This window comes from Anabrus simplex, chromosome 8 (genome assembly GCF_040414725.1).
Source record: "Anabrus simplex isolate iqAnaSimp1 chromosome 8, ASM4041472v1, whole genome shotgun sequence".
NCBI classification, from domain to species: domain Eukaryota; kingdom Metazoa; phylum Arthropoda; class Insecta; order Orthoptera; family Tettigoniidae; genus Anabrus; species Anabrus simplex.
In genome coordinates, this window is record NC_090272.1 from 129,670,368 (window position 1) to 129,689,373 (window position 19,006).

The 19,006-nt window shown below is 38.9% G+C and overlaps 1 protein-coding gene across 8 annotated transcripts in view; it reads left to right on the forward strand.

Moving 5' to 3' along the window:
* Positions 1 to 19,006, forward strand: part of LOC136878885 (broad-complex core protein isoforms 1/2/3/4/5) — a 681,897-nt gene that overhangs the window by 428,117 nt on the left and 234,774 nt on the right. The window contains exon 7 of one of the 8 annotated variants that reach the window (XM_067152450.2): positions 2,173 to 2,584. The exons of 5 other annotated variants lie outside the window; for them this stretch is intronic. In XM_067152450.2, the coding sequence (XP_067008551.2) occupies positions 2,173 to 2,471 (299 nt within the window). In that variant the 3' untranslated portion in view covers positions 2,472 to 2,584. Of the gene's footprint in view, positions 1 to 927; positions 1,402 to 2,172; positions 2,586 to 19,006 lie in introns of those variants that run through there. 2 more of the 8 variants (XM_067152453.2, XM_068228846.1) reach the window with 2 other exon arrangements.

Genomic DNA, 19,006 nt, shown 5'->3' on the forward strand with positions numbered 1-19,006 from the left:
ATAAAACCGTCCAAGTGAATCTGACTTTTGTCGGAGAACGACGCGTTGAACAAGAAATCTGGATCCTCGTACACCCTGGCCAAAAATCGTGCACAATATTCCACCCTGACATGCCTATCGTGCTCCGTCAATCGTTGCCCAACCTGTATTAGGTACGGAAATCCACCTATGTCTTTAAACAATCGTCGAAGTGGCGTAGGGCTGTTGTTTAATTTCAGGGCTGTTCGCCGAAGACTTCACTTTGGAGACTGCAACACCTGATTGAGGACACGCCCATGACTTTCATTTGTGGACACAGTTATTGGCCTACCAGACCTTCCCTTGCGTTGACACAATACACTACCCGTACGACGAAATTTTTTAACAATTGATAGCATAACTGTGTTGCTAGGTGCTGGCTTATTTTAGTGTTCACGATATTGTTCCGCCACTAACTTTAAACTCCGCCCACCTTGATAACCGTTTCCCTACGAGGGAAAATAATACTCCACTATAAACACTTTTTTTTTTCCGTTGCGAGACCCATTGTCACTTCCAATCACAGAGCACAACGTTCTTTACTTAACTAACAATTCATCATGGCGATGTAACAACACGCAGTAACTATCTGTAACTACCAGCTGAAAATTATAACTCAGAAATTTAGTAATTCATTATAATACTGAAACTCATTTATGGATGGAGATATGACACACACATGAATGTATCTTTTACACAATTTATATTTAATGTACATGTTTGACTTAATGGAAGTTGACAAAGAATGTTCATTATGTGATTGTGCAAAAATGCCTTTTATGCTTTCTAAGTGTACTGTAGGGATTTGGGGATTCATTTATTAATAAACTACTTGGGTTCAAATACTGTTATCATTTGGTCAGCAGCTATGTAGATGAGCTAACGAACTGGCTGGCGCTGTGTTCGCAGGCTGCAGCAGGTTGCGGTACGTGCTCAGCCAGCGCAACAGGCTACAGTTGGTGGAGGATGGTTTCATCTACAATCTACACAAACAGGCAGGGGACAAGAGATACTGGAAGTGCATCTATTATACTCGTTTGGGCTGTGCAAGTCACTGTTCAACGAGGGGGGACATGGTGGTAGCAACTGGTGTAGCCCATAATCATGGACCGCAATACAGTAAGATCCGCACCGAACAGGAACCAGCGTGGTTAAAAGATCATACATTGTAGAAAAGTGACAGATTGCCTGTGGTGAGGGCAGTAACTGGTAATAAAATGTAATGCAGAATCGCTCCTTATAAACTATTTTGGTGAATCTCTACAGTAAGAATTTAACTAATTCTTTCTGAACGTGGCTTTTCATCGACTTGCCCATTTTATATCAATATGTGTCATATATTGGACTGTACTAGGTCAGGTGTCTACTGTGCATTTACTTACAGGGAGAAATTACAAGAAAATAGTAAATTTCATGTTATCCTTCAATTAATCTTTAATTACCATTATCCAGGAATTCCAGAATTATTTCTTAACAGCTGGTAACCTGGGAATGAATATTCTGACTGTGGGTGGTCTTGTTGTTTGTGTTTCAATTCTAATGTATATGGGTTGTTGGATAGATGCATGTGTAGCACTTACAGTGCTACTTCTTACAGGTCGCTGTCGAGTATTTGAAGCTACAAAATCATCACCGCAGATGATCATGGATGGCTATATGTACAGCCTGTACAAACGATGTGGTGGTCGAGAATATTGGCGCTGTGTGGAACATGTACGAAAAGGTTGTCGAGGCTTCTGTCGTATGGTGGGGCGTCAGATTGCTGCTGAAACCCAATCTCACAACCATGGCCGACTTCGTGATGAACATCGGAGTTCATTGTCCGTAACAGCGATCTGAAAATTATAACTCGTGGAAGTTTAGTATTCCATTATAGTATTGAAGCACATTTTTAGTTCGAGATATGATGCACATATTAATGTATCTTATGTAGAATTTATACTTTACGTGTTTAACTAATGGAAATTGACATAGGTAGTTCATTATGTGATTGTGCAGAAAAATGCCTCTTATGCTTTTTAAATGTACCTGTATGAATTTGGGAATTCATTCTTGAATGAACTACTAGCTTCAAAGAAATTTGTTCAAATACCGTGATCATTGGACTACAGCTATGTAGATGAACTAACGAACTGGCTGGCGCTGTGTTCGCAGGCTGCAGCGGGTTGCAGTACGTGCTCAGCAAGCGGAACAGGCTACAGTTGGTGAAGGACGGTTTCATCTACAATCTACACAAACAGGCAGGGGATAAGAGATACTGGAAGTGCATCAATTATACTCGTTTGGGCTGTGCGAGTCACTGTTCAACAAGGGGGGACATGGTGGTAGCAATTGGTGTAGCCCATACTCATGGACCACAATACGATAAGATTCACACCAAGCAGAAATCAACCTGGGTGAAAGATCGCCTCTGTACACAGTTTAATGCACTAGAATATTCCAGTTGGGCCTGAATAGTATGGAGATATTCATTAGATTTTTAGTATTCCTGGTATGGACTTCCATACGCATCACTAACGAGGGAACGGTACAAAGTCGGACGACGAATTTCGATTTGATTTTTACATATTCGTGACGGTCTTTTTAAGCTGAAACAGGTAGTGGAAGTGTAATTTTTTTTCTGGTCCTTTTAAGGGGCCATTTGGGAGCTCAAAATTAGCGGTGAGCGCCCTGAATTGTACAGTACATGCCGGCACACGTCAGCGCTCACAGCCAGCGGCTGTCTTGCCTTGCCTTCCCTCGCCACTCCTTCGGTTCTCCTCTGTCCCCCACCACATACAGCTGCCTACAGTTGTGTACACGGGATTGCTTGTGAAGACTGACGTTAGTTGGGGCATTTTATTTAGAAAGATGAATTCATTATGGAATAAATAAACAATAAAAATGGTTTACAAATCACTACTTAACATACAAATAATACATAATCAAATATTATCTGCATCATCATGACATTCAAGTGTTCAAGAAATGACTTTATTCTAACACAGTCTGGGACTGGTTCATTGTTCATGGCATTATGGTGAAAATCTAACACAAAATGTCAATAACAAAACACAAGACAACAATGTGCACACCATATAAACAAAAAATTGGTACAATCATTTCCAGCGCACTTTTTATCAGTCAAATCATGAAAATTCGTTTGCGAGACAGTATGAAATTGTGGTATCTTGTCATTAATGAAATAACCACCCGCTTTCCAACCACATTTCAGCATTGGTACAAAACAATCAGCTTGTAATTGGTTATGCGCTAGTATTTGACTAGTTATAGTGAAAAGTCAGTTTTTCGGCTTTAATTTTGACTGGCCTTGTAAATTCCTTACCCGGCAAATGTTTTCCATTCGACGGACTAAACACTTTGAAGAGTCCTAGATCACACGGCTGGAAAAGATACGTAGTTCCTTTCGGTATGTATTCAATTTGTACATGTTTGTTCGTCAGGGATTCAAGTTGTGCATTTTTGCCCTGGTCACTGAATGAATCTATGAGAAGAAGATTTCTTCCGTCTTCCTGTAACTGCGGATGGAAAACGTATTGAAACCAGTCACGTACATGCCCTTTCCCCATTTTCCCGAAAGATGAACAATCAATTACGATATATTTAAAGGCATCCATGTAGGCTCTGATACTTTCTTGTACTCTAGGTCCAAACTTTCCATTAATTTCTTGGAAAACGATCAAGAACAAATGTCCCATTACTCCGGCTGTAGAAATGTGATATTGCACTGTGTGGGAGTGCGTAAAACTATTTCGGCAAACAAGCGTAGCAAGAACGTCTTTCACACCACGAAAATCATGACTTCTCTGTGTTGCCATTTCGTACCCAAATCGGGACTGGTCCGAATTCCAGATATTGGCATCCGGGATCTCTTTCTTTTCTTGCAGTTCATTAATGAATGTTACAAACTTTTTAACCACTTCGTGTATTACTTCGTCTGTTTTAAACATTTTACTGACTAGTTTGGTTACTTTCCGGAACTGAATTTCCAAACGCATTTTAAGGTTTGTCAAGTATGAGTCGCTTTGGGGAGAGTGTTTTGGGCAATACAACTCTCTACCCTCACCAATCCAATGCTCAGTGTCCGATTTTGTGACATAAATAACGCATCCTTGCCTTGGTGAACTCTTCTTTCACATAAGCTCGAACCATTGCATATTTTCTCATTTCTCCATTGTGTTGAACGTTGTTGACAATTCCATAAATTTGTCTCCGAGTATACTTCTGTACGGCGTACATAGGTCTTTGTTCCTTTATTTTTCCTTTATCTTCCACTGACTTACAGGGTATTTCTCGGCCATCACAAGACTTGTTATCTTCGTTAATCTTCGTGTTTGCGTTTTATCTGTGTTTTTATCCTTTCCTCAACACCATATTCGTCTTCTGAATCAACGAAAATGGCTTCTTCCTCCTGAATAAATTCACATTTTCCCTCCAATATTGCATCAAAGGTTGTCTTTATTTGTATATACATGATTTGCTCTTCATCAGAAAGCCCTGTAGCTTCCTGAATATTAACACCGTTGGCATTAATAAGAGCTTCAATAATGTTGCAAGCGGCCATAACAAAGTAAAGAATCCAATGCAATTTCCTGTATGTGGAATAGCCATCAGTCGTGAAGAACTTGACCGAACAGAATAGGACTCGCCGTCTCATATACACAACTGTTGGCAGCCATATGTGGTGGGGGACAGAGGAGAACCGAAGGAGTGGAGAGGGAAGGCGAGGCAGGGCAGCTGCTGGCCGTGAGCGCTGACGTGTGCCAGCATGTACTGTACAATTCAGGGCACGCACCGCCAACTCTGAGCTCCCAAATGCCCCCTTAAAAAAGACCAGAGAAAAATTAGACTTCCACTACCTGCTTCAGCTTAAGAAGACCTTCGCAAATATGTAAAAATCAAATCGAAATTCGCCGTCCGACTTCGTACCGTTCCCTCATAAGAGAAGAAGTTAAGTACGTCACTACATTAAGTAAACTGCTCCTATTACACACTCTTGTTTCATATCAGTGATACATGTTGTTTGTGTTGAAGAAATGAAGTATGAATTTGAAGTCAAAATGTTTGAATCACTTAATGTCACAAATACACTTCAACTTTATCATTTTAAAGTTGCAATGTGCATGTTGATGGCAATGATGTACCTTCTTTCAGGCTTACACACATTAAAGACAGGTTTCTTTAACGTCGGTTTTTTTTATCCATGTTAAATTTTAGATATTCAGTTTAAATTAATTTAAGCCCTTTGTGGCTTCTTATTAACTCAAAGAGAAGTAAATAGTAAGTTACGCTCATACTGAAAGTTAAGTTTTTCTGGCAAATTAAATTCTGAATTACAAATTATCATATTATATTTTGAGAACTCAAGTCACCAATATTGTGATTTCATACAGAAATGTCTCTTCATTATTATAGTGTTTATAAAATAACCTCTAAATAGTTAGACGACTGTTACACAATATTAAAACAAAACCATTAAATAACACTACAGGTATATGAGATATGATTTATGAAAGATGTAAACGTCAAAAGATTAAATAACTATACTATGGTATGTGGCAAAACAAACGACACTGAAATTATTGCTTATTATCTGTCTGTGTTTCCATAGCAACAACGTATTTATTTATTTATTTATTTATTTATTGTATATAATAGTTTCAGATATTATGAATTCAGTGTTGTGTTGATTTCTGCAATTATGGTTCTCACAACAGAGGAGAAGGCATTTGCCATGGAACGTAATTTCCGGTCATACAGAGTGGGGTGTCTGAATGGGCCGAGTTTGCTTCCAGTTACAGGACAGTACGAGGAGTGATTTAATAAGGCGGTGCCAAACAACTGAACAGAGTTATCGTTGACAAGTTCCATGATATGAGATCAGTCTTATGTCAATGAAAGAGAACAACGGGGCACCCAAGATCTGCCTCCGCAAATGAGAATCATGGACGACTTCTCCAACAGATGTTGCAGTCCCCTAGGCATAGACTACAATGAACGTCACTAGAAATTGATGTGAACTATAGGTCTCTTTGGCAGATGTTTAAAGAGCTGGGTGGATTTTGCATTCCGCATTCAAGTTGCTCAGCGTCTTACAGAAAGGGATGTACAAGCCTGATTGCAGTATTGCAGCCAAGAATTGTCAATAATGTATCAGGATCCAAATTTTTTTTGGCCGATCAGCGTGGGAAGAAAGCACAAGGGCAGAGATGAAAACACAAAAGTTCAAGGACAGTCTCCTTGCGCACACTGCTGTCTTCAAACAGACAAGCTGTCTCCTCATCAAACCCGGTTCTTCTCCACCCATCTCTTCTCAGCCCCCGACAAGCCCGTATCTGCTTCCCAGCTTCTCGGGAGGGCAGGCATCAATGCTTACTGAAGTGGCCATCTTGACAAATCTTCAGTCTTGATGTGTAAAGTGTAGGGTAAGAAGAAAGCCAGAAAAGGGAAGAATCATATAGTAAAGCTAAATACAGGTGATAAAGGGTTAGGAAGACAGAACAAACACAAAAGGAGAAAAGGATCCGCAGTGGGACAATATAAGTACTGTATTGGAAAGAAACAAGTGTCAAATCAAGTCATACATGGAGAGACAGGACCAAGGAAAGAAGTACATAACAGGAAACCAAAATGGTAAGCGAGTGTGGGACGAGGTAGTGACAGAAAGAGGACACAAGGACAAACATGAAAACACAGAAGTCAAGGTCAATCTCCACTACTTCATCCATCTCTTCTCAGCCTCCCCGACTTAGTTTATTTAAAAGGAATCATTGTAGTTTAAACCATTCAATGACAGGACAGGCCGAGTAAAGCGATCATTGCTAAAATACACTAAAATCTAACATTCAATGAAACCAGTGTCTCATTCACTAAACAAAAAGCTATTGGTGCTAACTCTGGGTCACCTCCACTGGAGGCTATGCTGAATGAAGTATCTAAATTGTGAACTTCATAAAATTTAAACCCCTATATGTGTGGTCTTTATATATATATATATTTTATGTCAATAAATGGTATTTTATTCCTACCATGAATTGTTCAAGTTGCTCACATATTTATTATATAAAAATAAATTTCCAGTAATGAGCACATTTTGTCAGAACCAGATTCTTTCTATTGTTGTTATAAGCAGCATCTTCAAATTTTTACATTCTTTGGTGCTGGTTTCTGTTTGATAGTGATGTAACGTTTTGTTGATAATAATAAATAATAATAATAAAATCATGAATAAAAATATATAAATAAAATTACTCAAAAAACTTAATAAAATTAATAAGCATAATTAACCGAAATGTCCGTAGTATGGGCGCCAGAGTTCACCAGAATGGATCCCTCGAATTTAGATAAGAGCATGATAAACTTTATATCCCAGGGCGTGTACATAATGCTGCGTACTGGTACATCTGCTGCAGGCCTTACCTAACCTCCTGAAAACGACTAATTAGGTAGGAACTGCACCTAGGTTCATCAATAACACTGATTCTAAAATAGCTAACTATATTCTGAACAAATTCCGTGCATGAGCACCTCATCAACATACAACATAATACATATAATACACACATAAAATATTGCTGGAAGACTCCATATTTACAACAACAACAATAATAATGAAAATCGTGGGAAAACGAAAGCGAGAACTAAGTTACCATTTGTAAATAGTCCGATGAACAATGTACATGTATGAAGATAAATACCCTTCACTGTCTCTATATCAGTTCGACTTACCGATTCTCATAATCGGCAGTTATCACATCACACACATACTGTACCTTGTACTACTGTATTCACATATTTTAACACTTGTAAAGATATATACACACGTCTGTCGATCCTCAACATAAATTATGGAAAGTCTGAGATAGCTTTCACCAACATATAATGCTAGGCCACCACAAGTGCTACAATACTTAATGCGCAAGCACTCTCCACAATCAGCCACTTTCTACGAACATAACAAGACTACGCTCCACAAACGTTTGAAGTCCAGTCCATTGCAGCCGTGTCACTCCAATACCGTGTATCAGCACTACTTCCTTCCCGTACAGTGCGTCAGTTGTAGTTGTAGTTATCTTCCTTCTCGTTCCTTTACAATCACCTCTACAATCACCCTTACAATGTTTCTGACAATCACTTACAATGTCCCTGGTTGCCGCCGTATGATCAACTTTTATAGACATCAACATCCCCCTCCTCTCAGATGATACGTCTTGATTGGTGCTTGCCAGCCAATCATGAGTAATCTCAAATCAAGACCAAGCCCTGAACTACTTCTTCCTCCCAAGACAATAACAAACTCTGGGGTATATTCCATGAGTCACCAAACTTCCCTGGTACAACAACAAGCTCATCTCATCAGGCTGGGATATATACATGACTCATGAATTTCCCGACACAAGTACATCAACAAACACTGGGGTAGCCGGATGACTCATTCAAATTACCAGAGTTCTTAAAGCAATGTTTTCCCACTCGTGCAAAACAAATTACTCATACCTGCATATGTGGATATCTTCCAGCTTACCAATATAAATGGCAAAATATATAAATGAAATACTAATAATAATAATAATAATAATAATAATAATAATAATAATAAATCGAATACTGACAATAATATCTATAACTTCTACATATAATTTGGGGGTGTGATATATGTACTATCACAGTGATGATATCAACTTTACTGCTACTTATAATCGTAAGCAAATTACCTCAACCTTTGTATCAGCCATCCTGGGCATTGAACCTCTGACAGTTGTTTGACATGCATGATACAGGGTAAAGGGAACTACTACTACTACTACTGCTGCTGCTGCTGCTGCTGCTGCTGCCAAATGTTTTCATGCCTCCCCTGAAGGGGGCTCCTAGATGGTGATACCGTCTCTCAGGCCAGGAGATTTTTATCAGAGGAGGAGATGTGCAAAGAAGGCGAGAGGGTTGGCGGCCGAGGCTTATACTAGCAACTGTGCCGGCATTCGTCTTAGTGCAGGAGAATGGAAAACCACGAAAACCCTTCTCATAACAGCCGACGGTAGGGACCAAACCCTCTCTGTCTCCCGAATACAGAGGCTTACAGCCATGGCTACCCCTCCTCTGCTTGGTTGGCCAGTCGGAGTGCAGAGCTGTTGGACCCTTAACCTACAGGAAATACAAAATAGGAAATCTTATTCTGTGTTGATCGCCAACCGTCTGTGAGGGGGTGGCACCGAAAGAAGTATGAGCATGCGTATAACTTAATGATTTAAAAAATTGTCGAAAGTGTTCCAATGAGGTATTTTATTTACCATCATAAACAGTCTTGAAGCTGGTATCATTGTCTGTTAATTAAGGTTTTTATTAATTTAATGACTGGCTCCTTTACCAACTCTTAACTTAATGTTATTATTTCAATCTGGCTCCTTGGTTGTATGGTCATCGTAGTGCTCTTTGACTCAGAGTGTCCCGGGATCGATTCCTGGCTGGGTCGGACATTTTAATCTTAAAGGGTTAATTCCATTGGCCTGGGGACTGAGGTTTTGTACTATCCCTAACATCCGTGCAACTCTCACAACACATACTACACGATCCTCCACTACAATAACACAGTATTCTGTACAGGGCAGATACTGCCCACCCTCACCGTAAGGTCTGCATTATAAGGACTGCATCAGGCTAGAAATTGCCCACAAAATTACTGTTATATTAATTTCACAGCATCAAATTTGGTCTCTGCAAGGAATTACTCAAATAAACCACTGGTGAAGAGATATATCCTCTGTGTTATGATTAATTAAATCAATAGAATTGTGTTCATACAGACTTAGACAAGTTCATGCTAAGCCGAGTAAAGGAATTAGTTGGTAATATACACTAAAATCTAACATTTAGTGCAATCAGTGTTTCATTCATCAAAAAAAGTATTGGTGCTAACTCATTGCCATCTCCATTGAAAGTTATGCTCAATGGAGTAGCAAAATTATAAACTTTTCGAAATTTTAACCCCTATATTTTTTGTTATCCGTAAATGGGATCTGAAAACACACACACACACTTCTGTTACATACAGAAGTACAGTGTTGCTGTGATGGAAATGCAAACTAAGATTTTTAAGCTTTAAAGAGGAGCTATGTACAGTTTTAACTCACAAAGCTGTGAGTACTTGGAGTTATTTGCATATTTTAATGGGTTTGGTGGTGAGAAAATATTTCTGATATTTGTTTTTCACTCGAATGAGCTGAACCAAAAAATATAAGGCAAGAATATTATGACTTACCAATAGGATTCAAGGATTTGTGAACAAGCTGAAATTATTGATGCAATACAATGTAAGTGGATTGTTTGGTACATGTCTGACTATCATGGCTTACTGCCAGTAAAGCAGTGATGTCTCTCATTAAAGAACATCTCAAGATCTTACAGAAGTTAGTTATGGAATTGTTTCAGAGAAAGCATAAAAAATTCTGACTAGGTTCATGATACATTCATAGCAGATTATTCATTTTAGTAAAGTACAGATGTTCCAGCAGGTTTACAAATGATAGAACATTGAAATTAAAACTACCTAATGTGCCTTTGGACAAATTTTGATTTTCAATAAGGAATGAATACTCTGACTATGTCAGAAATGGTAGTTAATGTGTGTTTCCCATTTTTGACTATGTATTGGTGTGAATTGAGCTGCCTGCTGTTGACTGAAAACATGGAGAGAGACAAATCAGTTGGTAAAAGAACAGAACTTGCATGGTCCACAGTTCTGCCACAGATAAGTCATCTGTATTCAGTGAAGTTAATCAAGTTTAACTCTGAAATTATGAGTGGCAATTTTTTATTTTAATAATAACAGAAACGTGTATTTTTCTACACTTTTATAGTGATTTCAGATTTGTAAAATGTTAGTAAATGGATTTGCCAAGTTCTCTTTTGTGATGATGATGATGATGATGATGATGTGTGATATCGGAAGCCATCTCTCTTCAGTTTCAACTCAGTCAATTTATAACTGTTGGGTTCTTCAGTCTGATGAATGTAATTTTGAATAAATAAATTTATAAAATAACTGAAAAAAAAAAAATATTTCTTTTTCTGGTATATTTCTGTTACCATACTTTTTCTTTTTCAATGAAAATGAAATGAAAACCTACAACCTGTTTTCCAGTCATTAACCGGGTCAGGGATGTAATGAATAAATCATATATAGGCTATTAGTACGATGGGGTCGCCACTCCCAAAGTGACTGAGTAATGACTGATAGATGTGATGAAATGAGAATGGAGAGTGTTGCTGGAATGAAAGATGACAGGGAAAACCAGAGTACCCAGAGAAAATCCTGTCCTGCCTCCACTTTGTCCAGCACAAAGCTCACTTGGAGTGTTTTTCTTTTTTCAGATAGTTTTTAAATGTATTTAGTCAGATTGTAGAACCTAACAGTTATAAGTAATAATAATTGATTTAATTGTGAATAATTATTATGTTTAAACTGTACAAGTTGGCTACGCTGTTCAGGTCACATAGCTGTGAGCTTGCAATTGGGAAATAGTGGGTTTTAACCCCACTGTTGGCAACTCTGAAAATGGCTTTCCGTGGTTTCCCATTTTCACACCAAGCAAATGCTAGGGCTGTACCTTAATTAAGACTATGACTGCTTCCTTCCCAGTCCTAGCTTGTCATTGCCATAAGATTTGTGTGAGTCAATGTGATATAAAACCATTAGCAATGTACAGTCATGTTCATGAAAAAACAGAACGCCTTGAAACACTAGAGATAAAAAGTTCATATTCACTGGACTTGTTAATTAGTATGTTCTGCAGAAATGATTAGCATTTCAGTCACCTAGGTTCAGCATGTGTCCTGTTGCCTAGTAGGCACTGGGTCCTCCATGGGCACTGATAACTTATTCCATACTTGATGGCATCAACGCGTATAAGGCGCGAATGGCGTCCTGGGGTATAGCCATCCATGCTGCATTCACCTGGTTCCACAGTTCATCTTTGGTGGTTGGCATTGGGTCACAGTGCCGCACCTGTCGTTTCACCCTGTACCACACATTTTCGAATCGCAACAAGTCTGGTGATTGAGAGTGGGCTAGGGCAACAGTCTGCCATCCTGTGACAACAAGAAGGCACGTGCTCGTGCAACAACATGTGATCGCGCATTGTCCTGCTGGGATGTCGTGCAGAAAGGATATGGCTATGATTCGCAATATGTCATTCAAGTAATGATCTTCATGCTGGTTCCATATTGGCTTTACATATCTAAGATAGAATTTTAAAAGAATTTAATTGTATAAAGTCCACCTGTTCAATACACATTTACCATTTGATAAATGGTCTGTCTAAAAAGCTACATAGGGCATGTTTCGACCTAGCCCAGGGGTCATTATCAGCTAAAATAACATTAAGAAGAAAGACATACACAAAAAGCAGTGATACATTAAAAAAAAAATTAGATGAAATACAATCAGCAGACACAAAGGAAATCTATGTTTAAAACGTATATAGCTTCAATCTTAAAATACAATCAACAAATGCAATGGAAATCTGTATTTAAAATGTACATACCTTCAGACTTGGACGAATTTAGTTGTAAGTGTAAGCAACCGTTTGTCTGTCAGTATGGAGGTCAACACCGACCCAACCTGATCTATACAAGCACAGCGCTGGAGGAAAGAGGAAATCCTGGCTATACTTGTATTCTCCGTGAAGAAATGTAACAGATTTTTCAAAACTTCACTCCGTTTCCAAAAGCATGACAAATGCATCATCATTTACAGGTCTTCACAATTTTTTAGTATTTCCTCCAGCCAACCAATGGTTGTATTAAATATGGTTGGAATGACACAACTAAATTTGTCCAAGTTTAAAGCTATGTACATTTTAAACATAGATTTCATTTGCATTTGTTAACTGTATTTCATTGCAAGTTTTTTATGTGCTTTTTGTATGTCTTTCTTCTTTATGTTATTTTAGCTGATGATGACCTCTAGGCTAGGTCAAAACATGTCCTATGTAGCTTTTTAGACAGACCATTTATCAAATGGCGTACGTGTATTGAACAGGTGGACTTAAACAATTAATTTTTTTTAGAATTTTATCTTAGGATGTCATTCACATAGGTCAAACTGGTCACAGTGCCCTGGACATGTACCAGCTGTGATTTGTGGTTGTACCCAATTGCACCCCACACCCATAAGGCCTTGAGTTGGCACTGTATGCCTTGCGCGAATGCAGTCAATGTGATGCATCTCACCCTGTCTGCGGCAAACCAAAATACGGCCATCATTTTCAAACAAACAGAACCTGGATTCGTCCGAAAACATTATCTGCTGCCATTCCTGTCCCTAGTGACATCATTCCATTCACCATTGCAGACTAGTATGTTAATACACATTAGTCAAAGGTATGCGGAGAAGTGGACGGCGTGCCGATAACCCAGACCGTAATAAACGGCTACGGACTGTGTACAATGTGTTACACTGTTCCACTGCTGCACCAGAGCCAAGGAGGATGCAGATCTGTCCTGCAGTGCCATTCGGATCAGGTGTCGATCTTCTCGGGGGGTGGTCTGGGTGGTGCAACACATCTCGCCTTGTTCTACGGCCTTCTGTGAACCATTCTGTACACACTTGTTGCACTGCCGACACACTTCATCCCATAAGAGCAGCAATTTCCCGGATGGATGCATCACGTTCTCTCATGCCAATAATGCGCTCTCTTTCAAACTCGCTCATTTGACAGTATGGTTCTTACATACGTCTGCGAGGCATTCTGCACGTCTGCTTAATCCACAGTGATCCATTACCTTCGATTTATAGCGACAACGAGAGCTGCAGGCACATTATACCAGTCGGTGGTGGTGCGCCGAGATATCAATGTGGATCTTGAACCTGAGGGCCGACATGGTTCCAATGCTAATCATTTCTTCAGAACATTCTAATGCACATGTCCTGTTAATATGAACTTCCTATCTCTAGTCTTTCAAGGTGTTCTGGTTTTTATGTACATGAGTGTGTATATAGCTTACTTCTAGTAGTAGCATCGGAAAATAATATGATTTTGTGAGGATTGTTATTTCTGCATGCTGTATTGAATTATAGGAAATTAATGATGTGTAAGAAGAGAAACAGATTGTAGAGTATTATTTTGTAATATTTAATTTAAATATATCAATGTTGTAAAAAGTGAAACGTTCACTGCAAATTTTCATTAAAAATGAAGACTGTGTTTTTGTGGCAACCTAGTATTTAGCTTGTGAAATGACCACGAATTGAGACAAGAATTATGTCATTGAATGTGAAAGATGTTGCTCGTTATCATATAATGGCAAAAGAGATATCTTGTTCAAGGAACATAGACCAAACGAACAGATGGATGAGAAAATGTGGAGGATTATCTTGCAGCGAATGGAGGGATCTACTCAAAGTCATAGCTAACATCTATCCAGTCTGGGCATTACCTGGCAGGCTCCATGCTGGAAATCCCGGTCATCATTGCCAAACTGAGATATAAACCCATGAATATTTCTGCAAACTGGTGAACCTCTGAGAAACGACCACCATCATCGTATTTGAACTATGATCATTAATGCCTTGCAAAAACGTCATTATAAAAGTAGTTTGAAGATATTAACATTAAAAGTTCCACCTTCATAATACTTACAAAAGTTTTTTATTCTGAAAGCAAAGTTATAGTTACATGTTTTGTCCCTCTTGGGGACTTCCTCAGCCTAGTGAAGAACGAAAGTTAAATAGTAAAATCAGCATAACAAAAAAAGGTGTAATATACATGTCTACAGTGAATCAAATTTAAATTGTCTTAGTGTGCTATTTGAAAATAGAGCGATGAGGTGAAATCCATTTTCATTTGAAAAATCTGATCATTATTCAAGTATAAAATAATCATGACTAGCAGTTCAGTGGTTCTATATTGTCATGATTTTTTTTTCTCTTAACCTGTGTGTAAGATTCTATACTTGTTCAATGTTGAGATGTTTATAATCTATTAACCCATTAATGGAACACATTTTATGAATAGCAGTATAGAACCAAAACTAAAATACTAATCATGATTTTTCTCTCTTAAAACCTGTGTGTCAGCAAACGTAAGATTCTTTTATACTTGAACAACAAGATGTTTCAAATGAATTTCATGTCACCACTTTGTTGTCAGATGGCACACTAAGACCATGTAAATTTGATTTGCTGTAGACATGTATATAACACTTTTTTTTTTTCGTTATGCTAATTTTACTATTTAACTTTGGTTCTTTGCTAGGCTGAGGATGTCCCCAAGAGGGACGAAACATGTACTTATAACTTTGCTTTAACCCCTTAACTGGTTACTAAATTCTCCACATGCGTAACCTGCCGTGGGTACTTTTTCCCCACTTTGTGATATTTAAATATTTCCTTCATAAATATGTACACAATTAATGAACGTAAGTTTTCGTGGCTCATTGTATTAACACAAAGAAATAAATGAACTGGATTAAAGCCACTATATATATATATATATATTTATTTATTAATAATAAAGCCAAGCTTTCTGCCAAATTACATTGGCCTTCATCAGGGCATGTGAAGTTTTGCCTCCGACAGTGAGCAAAGAAATTATCTGAAAGAACATGGAAGTCATGCCCGTACCATCCACCCTACTAACTGGCCTGGACTCAAGGATCGTGGCGCTGTGCTGTGGTGGTTGGGAGGGAAGTTACTGATGCACCGCCCTCTGTCGACCGTTTGAGTGCGTTCCGCTGTGCCATGGTGGTGTTAAGCATGTATTTCTGCAGTACAGGTCTCCATGTATTTGATAACTTGAAGCCGTCTTCCCTGTTGATGTTATTTGGGCGCAGCTCTATCTCTATGGCTTCCCTCACAAGACGAGCATAGAAGTCTTTTACAGGCGCGATGACCTTCGCCTGGTCAAAGAGGATATCATGGTCTGTACTGTAGAAATGTTCTGCTATGGCAGACTGGCTTATAGCGTTCTCCGTGGAGGATGAGAGAGCGACATTCTTTACTGATCTGATGTGCTCTTTCACCCTGGTGCTAACAAGCCTTTTTGTCATGCCAACATATGAACAACCACAACCACATGGAATTTCATATACGCCCGGTGTTTCAAGACGTGGCTTCTCTTTAACTGGTCGAAACAGGGATTTGAGCTTCCGGTCTGCGGTGAAAACTGGAATTATATTGTACTTCTTAAGAATGCGCCCTATTCTGTCAGTTATGCCTGCCACGTAAGGAAGGAATACTTTTTTCTTTTTGCTGTAGTCCTGGTTGGTGCTATTCAAGTTAGGCTCGTTGATCTTCACAGCTCGTGTTATGTCTCCAGATGTATAGCCGATAGTAATTATTATTCTTGATTAATGTGATACATTATGTACATTATTTACATTGTTATGAATCCAAATGTGTTACTAACATTATTTACATATTCTGAATCAGGATGATTATAGGTTTTGTAGATTGTTATCTGTGTGATATAGGCGGAAACAAGGTGTTACACACAAAGCCTTTTCAGTCAGGACACAAGTATGATGTTTCCTTCCTCTTCCCTTGGGACCAACACACAATACACCTTCGGAGAGATAGCCGATCTACTTTACGTTTGGAAGCCATGCTTTGCGACATAAATGGCTGCGCGTGAACTTCGTGCAAGGCGCCAAAACAAATGCATTTCACGAAGCTGTGACAGCTCTAAAAAACAATACACAGCGTGATCTCGTGGAAAACATATCAACTAATGCAATAGATTCCATGGACACGCCATATGCCTTCACCATCAAGATACATACGCGATAAATTTTACAATCTACTAATGCCGTCATACCCACTGTAGAAGCCCAGCGCGAAAACGTCTAAAGACGTCATACCCACTTAAGGGGTTAAGAATAAAAACTTTTGTAAGTATCATAAACGTTGAACTATCAATGATAATGTGTCTAAACTGTTCAGAGTTGACAATACGGGCATCATATATTACTTGTAAAATTACAAAAGTATACGATGAAGTACATGGACCTTCTAAACTGAAAGATATGATAACCATGTATATGTATTTGAGTGACATGCAAAACATATGACCTTTCTCTGATACAACACATTACTTTTTCACTATATTGATTATAAAGAACTTTATTTTTGGGGTGTTTTATTCAATGGACAGCGTCTAGTTCGAGGTACCGGAGTAGCATTTGTCATTGAAAATAAGTTCATTTCATTTTTAGGAATGGAATCCATTGGCTTCTTGCTTATCATTTTTGACATCATTACTGTTGAATGAAAGAAATGTTTTGTAGTGCAGAAACATCTAATTCTGTACCTGAGAACCCTAAGAGCTTATGTCCATTTTGTTAAGTTTCCCTCCCAAAAGCCCTCTAGATTACCACCTCTACGTCACACTCTATATCCACAGGGAATGACAACAGGACAACTGCCTTTATTCCATAGATGCATTTGATTATACTGAACAAAACTGGCCGTAACTCAGAATCACAAAAAATGGACATAGCCTACGCCCTTTTGCGTTTCAGGTACGGAATTGATCTTGTATTTCTTTTTATTTCTTACCAATGCCACTTTCCTACTTTTATGTGAGGTGAACAGAGCATTCAAGCTCAGTTTAGGAGTTGGGAAGAGTATTTAAGCCTGACCTCCCATGTGTGCCACAATGCTGATCGTATTGCATATTCTCACAGTACACCACTAAGACTTGGGCTATCTGCCTCAGAGCTGAGTAGGTGGACTGAAAATAACTCCCTGCAACACATCCAAAGCTCAAAGTCTTTTTTGTAACAAAAGAAAACATCTTGGGAAGTATGATTTTGTGAAAGGTATTCACACAGCTCTCCTCAAACTTGAGGTTCACTGGTTTAGAGAATAACATTTCTTGAGGAATTGTTGTTAGATAATAACATCTTTAAAATTAGGATGTTCTTGGTTCTGATACCCATGTCTTTTAGGTGGGCATTTCATCAGAATTATCTTGATTTTGTCAGAGTTGTGATGCAATATGACAGAGCACACGTACATAACAAATTAAATCAATTGATTTTGCACGTGATTAGTAATATAAGGGGCAGGTAAAATAAAACCGAACACCGGCCATAACACACACTCCATGTGAAAGGTGGCAATACTGTTGTTACATATCGATACTGCTGTCGCTGTGGTAGGAGAACTGCATAATGACAACTCACAAGTGCACGCAGTTGTTGGGTTATGTCTTTGTTGGTGCGCGGACTGGTCTAGTGTGTTCGTCCAGCTGTAGAAATTGAGGCAAGCAAAGAAGAGCAGAGAAGTGTGATTCGTTTTCTGGTGGCTGAGGGTGCTGGAGTATGCGAAACTCATCTTTGCATGTCTGCTGTGTATGGTGAACACTGCATGTCCATGACAAGTGTGTATGAATGGCACAGGAGATTCCGAGAAGGGCGCATGTCACTGCAAGGCGATGCACGCCCAGGACAGGCCCATCGAGCCATTACTCCTGATGTGATAGGACAGATTGATGGCCTTATCCTGGAAAACTGGCGATCACGGAGAAAGAAATTAATGTTCAGGTCAGCATTAGCCCTCTGTGCATGCCATTATCAAACATCACTTGCATTCCCGCAAAATTTGCGTGCAGTGGGTTCCGCATCAGTTGACGGAGGGAAAAAGATTGTCATGTCTTGAGTCATCTGCAGAGGTACATGAGGAAGAGTATGTGTTTTTGTCCTGTACCGTCACAGGGGATGAAACATTGTGCCACCATTTCGAGCCCAAGAGCAAACGGCAAAGCCAGCAATGGAAACATCGCAATTCTCCCCCACCAAAGAAATCCAAAGTTGTTCACACAAGTTCCAGTAAAGTCGTGGTGACCTCCTTTGACTACAGGGGCCCTCTGCTTAAATTAAAAGATATAAATTTCATTATGATTGATCCGTGTTGAACTGTGATTACAATAGTATTTAAATAATAGTATTAATAAGACTAATAGTTTTTAAAAATCGGGAGTAAATAGGATAA